We start from the raw sequence: 5,017 nt of genomic DNA, 5'->3' as shown, positions 1-5,017 counted from the left end.
AGATTGTCTTTTATATTTGTGTAAACTTTATGTAAAACTTCATAATTTTATTTTTAAAGTTTGCATACTCATATTTATAAATATGTTCACAAAATTTTTAATAAGCAAGTAATTTTTATTATTGAATTCTTGTGTCACATCACGTAACAATCAAATGTATACTTTGAATTATGAGGCTATCTTTGTTAGTAGAGAGCTTTACCAGTGGTGCTCAGTTCTCCTGCCCAACACAATTTTCACTAGAGGAGATTTAAATAGCACAGGTTTCTGGCCCTGGACTCTGGACCTGTTGGATGAATCTCCAGAGAGGGAGACTAGGGAATCTGTATTTTCTAAATACTCCCAAATGATTTGATTGTAAGGCCAAGATTGGAAGATTCTGTCCAGGGCTGTGACTTCTCCCTAATATATTTTCATGATAGACAGTTCTTCCTTCTCACAGAAAACATGATAGCTCAATAGTGGAATGGCAAGTGGGGAGTATGGTGCTCTGGCAGGGGAAACTTTGTCATCCAAAGAATGAGACTGACCCAGGCAGCAAGGCTAGGTTTGAAGTGGAAGACTAAGGGGTAGTGAGCACCCACACTGCTCATCTATCCTTTCACTCCCCTTGTTCCTTGCATGGAAGCCACAGATGAACGCTCAACAGCTCCAGTGCTCACCTGGCTCCTGAAATACCAGGCACTTCTTGGGAAGGAGCGTGGGTCATTCAGTTGTCACATCAGCCCCGTGAAATGTGGGTGGTTATTGCCAGGGGAAGATTGCTCTTAGTGCACAGAAAATTTGCAACAGGCCTATAATGAGAACTCTACCCATAGACTGACTCAGGTCATAGAGAGAGGCCAGGTAGAGAACAGGTGGCAGTTATTTTTATCCCAAAGACAGTCTCCAAAGCTAGATGTATTCAGCAATGTTTCAAGGTGGTGTTGGTAGGGGTTGAGGGAGACAGTGGTGATGGAAGAGGCTTAGGCTTTGTTTGACCTTGATCAATGCACAGGTAAAACTAAGTCATCTATCAGTACTATAATACAGGCAGATAGTAGACCTTTTATAGATGAAAAAACTAGGTTTATTTAATCATGATCAAACATGATTGACAGGCAAGCAGGCAGGCAGAGGGGGTCAGAGTGGGCAGTTAGGCACCTGCCTTCCCATAACCAAAGTGCAGACCCCCGGTTTCATCTGCCCACAGAGTCTGTCCTCCTGATGTCCAACCCCATTGTGCCACTGCATTGACACAAACAACAAAAATCATTAAAGCACCAACACAAAGTGAAGCTCCAGGACTCATTTCTAGGGGCCACTGGCTGTTCTCCTTGAGGGCAAAGCAGAGTTCTCTCTGGGTTTCTCTCCTGTTCTCTGCCCCAGCCTTATTGGCAGGAGAAGTGGGTATGTGATACTGATGGATAGCATCAGCCTTCATTGAGGCAGGACTGGAAGCCAGGCCTTGTGACCTGCCAAGTGTCTCTGTGGGCAGGACCAGTGAGGCTCACTACATACAAATAGCCCTGGGTTCCTATGGCTCCACATTTCCTACAGTAGAGGACAAATCCCTCACTGTCTTCTAAAGCTGAGAGCTCATAGCAATATAAACCACCATGAGGCTGTCGGTGTCTCTCCTGCTGATCACTCTGGCCCTTTGCTGCTATGAGGGTGAGTATCATTTCTACCGAGTTTACCATCAGCCCCTGGTTAATTACTCTTTGCTAAACACTAGGTAAACCTGCTTGGATTGGGGCCCAAGATCTGGAAAAGACCCACATTCTAAACTTTTCCTGGAATTTGTTGAAGTAGTTCCCCAAAGGCCAAGGATTCATTTTTATCAGTTTTACAACATCTAGGAACTTTTTTTAAAAAAAGATTTATATGTTTATTTGAAAGTCAGAGTTACAGAAAGGCATAGGCAGAGGCAGAGAGGGAGAGAAAGGGGTCTTCCATCTGCTGATTCACTCCCCAGATGGCCACAACAGCTGGGGCTGCACTGGTCTGAAGTGAGGAGCCAGGAGCTTCTTCTAGGTCTTCCCACGCAGGTTCAGGGGCTTGGGCCATCTTCTACTGCTTTCCCAGGCCATAGCAGAGAGCTGGATCAGAAGTGGAGCAGCTGGGACTCAAACCAGCGCCCATATGGGATGCTGGCACTGCAGGCAGTGGCTTTACCTGCTGCGCCACAGTGCTGGCCCCAACATCTAGGAACTTTGACAAGAGGAACCACTGCAGATAAATTATACCAATTCTGCCTGGAGCCTCACTCTTTGATGGTAGTCTGTGCTTTTGATGTCGCACAATGTGATGGGAAGCCTGAGCATGAATCTGGCCCCTCGCCAGCCCTTTGACTTGGAGTCACATGCTCAACTTCCATGAGCCCCTTCTTATCTCTGGTGCTTATGGTTACCAGGATGTGTAGCTGTGAGAATGGAGTGAGACGATTTCAAGAGCCCAGCTGTAGACATTAGGCAAGGATGTGTGTTTCTCAGATAGTCTCCTCTTCAAAGATATTTGGATGCTAATCGAATCCACATCTTCTTATTTTTTAAAAAAGAGTTATTTATTTGAAAGACAGAATTAGAGAAAAAGAGAGAGAGAGAGAGAGAGAGAGAGAGATTTGGTTCACTCCCCAAATGGCTGAAATAGCTACGGCTGGGCCAAGCTGAAGCCTGGAGCTATATCTGGGTCTCCCATACGGGTGGCAGAGCTCCAGGTACTTGGGCCATCTTCCTCTACTTTCCAAGGTACATTAGCAGGGAGCTGGATTGGAAGGGTAGCAGTCAGGACTCAAACCAGCTCTCATGGGATTCTGGCAGAGCAGGTGGTGGCTTAACCCTTGATGCCACCATTGCCAGTCCACATCTTCTAACTCGTTAATTCTGATGCATAAAATGTTGCAGCTGGAAGGCTATTTGGAGAACTTCCAGACAAAGAAGAGCAAACGTTTGCTGTATCTCTGCATAATGAACCATTCAAGGGGCTTTGTGAACAATCAATGCTCAATATATCTGTAGTACTACTAGTTTTCTAGTCTTGCTAGTAATAACAGAACTAGTATAACTATGAGAACTAGCATTTCTTTTTTCTAAAATTAATTCTATCAATAAAATCTGCCCGTATTTTTGCTCTCATATTCCAGCCAATTCATCGGTCTGCCCAGCCTTAACTACTGAATTGACAGGCTTCTTACTGGCTTCTGACGTTTTGTTCGAGTTACAAATTGGCAAATTTAATGCTCCTGCAGAAGCTGTTGAAGCAAAGATGAATGTGAAGAAATGCATAAGTGAGATATCCTCAGGGAGAATACTCCTTATAGAAGCAATATTGGTAATTTCTTTTTTACATACGGAGGATTCTGATCAGCAACTTAGAGAAGAATGAAGTGGCTGTTGTATGGGCAACACATACTGTGCCATTTACATCTTGACCGCGGACCCAGTCCACAGGGTGGCTGTTAGTAGTACACCTGCTGAATTATACTCCGGTGCACACAGCATCCTGGGGAATTCCCTCTTTGGGTCATTCCTCACGGTGTCCTGAGGAGGAGGACAGTTGGGGGACCAGGCAGAGATGCTAAAGGGCCAAGTGTTGCTGCCTGAGAGCTTTCCTGAGGGTCGTAGTCAACGTGAAATCTCCTGGGGAGAGTTAAACGTGGAGACGGATGGAAGGGAGGGAATTGAAGCCAGCGCCTGCCAGTAGTGGCTTGGTGGGTTTCTCTGCCAGCTTCTTGCAGAACCAGGAGTTCACTCCTAGTTCCCAGTGTTCCACCTTTGCCCTTTTGTCCTTCCAACTGTCTTCCTTATAACTGCCAGTGGGCAGACACCCTGACTGTATTAGCTCCCGTAGTTGCATGCAAAGCTGGAACATCTGTGCTATGTATTAAGCAATCAGATCTTTTTAAAGGGATCCTTGAGTCTGTCTACCGTGAGGTTCAACTGCAAATGCTCACAGAAGCTGGAGTTTTAATACTGAGAAGAACGTAGGCTGTGAAGGAGAATTCCCCCCTTGGGAAGCTGGGAATCTCTTGAACCCAGTGCATGGCAAAGTCCCCTCCAATTTCTGCTCCTGGTCTCTCAGCCCTGGCTTCCCTATTGGAAGACAAAGAAGAGTCCACAATCCTGAGACACCAGAGAAAGTAATTCTTGCACTGCTGTGTCCATTGCTTTTCCTTCCTACTTCCAAAGTGACCTAAGCCACACTCTTGGATCATCTCAGGGTTTATTTGTTTGATTTTGGGAAGGCTACTTTCTAATGTGCATGGTTTGTTATAATTGTACTAGGGCCGTGCCTAATCACACATACCTTTTTTTTTTTTTCTCCCTCTGGCCTTCCAAAGAAAATAGCTTTTGAGGCATAATTCCATCTTGATCGTGTGAACATGTTATCTTCATGAGTGGCATGACTGACCTTCCCTTCCTTCTTTTTTTTTTCCAGGGACAAATATTGGCTAAATGTTCTGCAAATGATAACGCAAATATTTAGTCTCGCTTTCTACTATCTTTCAAGGATACTTTGATTTTCACAGGAAATGTAAAGGTTTCAACATCTTGCTTTAATAAATTACTTATCTTGAAGTATCTCACACTTTTGTTTGTCTTGTTATTGCCCCAGGGTCTTGGGTCTTCAGTAAAGAGTGATTTTAATAATCCAGTGGTCTTTTGGTGTTGGTAGTGATCAGTTGCAGAGACACCAATGGGTGTCTGAGGTTCAGGCATCACAAAAGCACATACGTGGCCAGGAGTCATCCTGTGTTATTTCACAGAATGCCATTCATGTGGCAATGAGTACATATGATGGTTAAGGGTAAAAAGCAATTAAAATGTTCCTGTTGGAGACACGCATTGTGGTGCAGTGAGTTAAACACCACTTGTGACTCTGGCATCCCATATCAGAGTGCAGGTTGGAGTCTTGGCTGCTCTACTTCTGATCTAGCTCCCTGCTAGTGAACCTGGGAAAGCAGTGAATGATGATCCAAGTACTTGTGTTCCTGCCACCCACCTGTATGGTGTTCCAGGCTCCTAGCTTTTGCCTG

The 5,017-nt window shown here is 44.8% G+C and overlaps 1 protein-coding gene across 1 annotated transcript; it reads left to right on the top strand.

The window, feature by feature from the left end:
• The first annotated feature begins 1,598 nt into the window (after nt 1-1,598).
• On the top strand, nt 1,599-4,467 carry LOC133764157 (secretoglobin family 1D member 1-like). The gene is made up of 3 exons (XM_062197835.1): nt 1,599-1,653; nt 3,125-3,312; nt 4,420-4,467. Exons 1-3 carry the CDS (start codon nt 1,599-1,601, stop codon nt 4,465-4,467), a joined length of 291 nt encoding a protein of 96 aa, XP_062053819.1.
• Nucleotides 4,468-5,017: the final 550 nt, after the last annotated feature.

The sequence above is a fragment of the Lepus europaeus genome, chromosome 7, assembly GCF_033115175.1.
Source record: "Lepus europaeus isolate LE1 chromosome 7, mLepTim1.pri, whole genome shotgun sequence".
NCBI classification, from domain to species: domain Eukaryota; kingdom Metazoa; phylum Chordata; class Mammalia; order Lagomorpha; family Leporidae; genus Lepus; species Lepus europaeus.
Note: the sequence above shows the minus strand (reverse complement) of the source record. Positions and strands in the feature narration are given on the sequence as shown.

What these genes read in the sequence shown, in the direction of transcription:
- LOC133764157 (XM_062197835.1), top strand. Translation starts at nt 1,599, where the DNA reads ATGAGGCTGTCGGTGTCTCTCCTGCTGATCACTCTGGCCCTTTGCTGC. An exon ending in GGCCCTTTGCTGCTATGAGG is followed by an intron (nt 1,654 to 3,124) that starts GTGAGTATCATT and finishes CTCATATTCCAG; the next exon opens with CCAATTCATCGGTCTGCCCA. An exon ending in TCCTTATAGAAGCAATATTG is followed by an intron (nt 3,313 to 4,419) that starts GTAATTTCTTTT and finishes TTTTTTTTCCAG; the next exon opens with GGACAAATATTGGCTAAATG.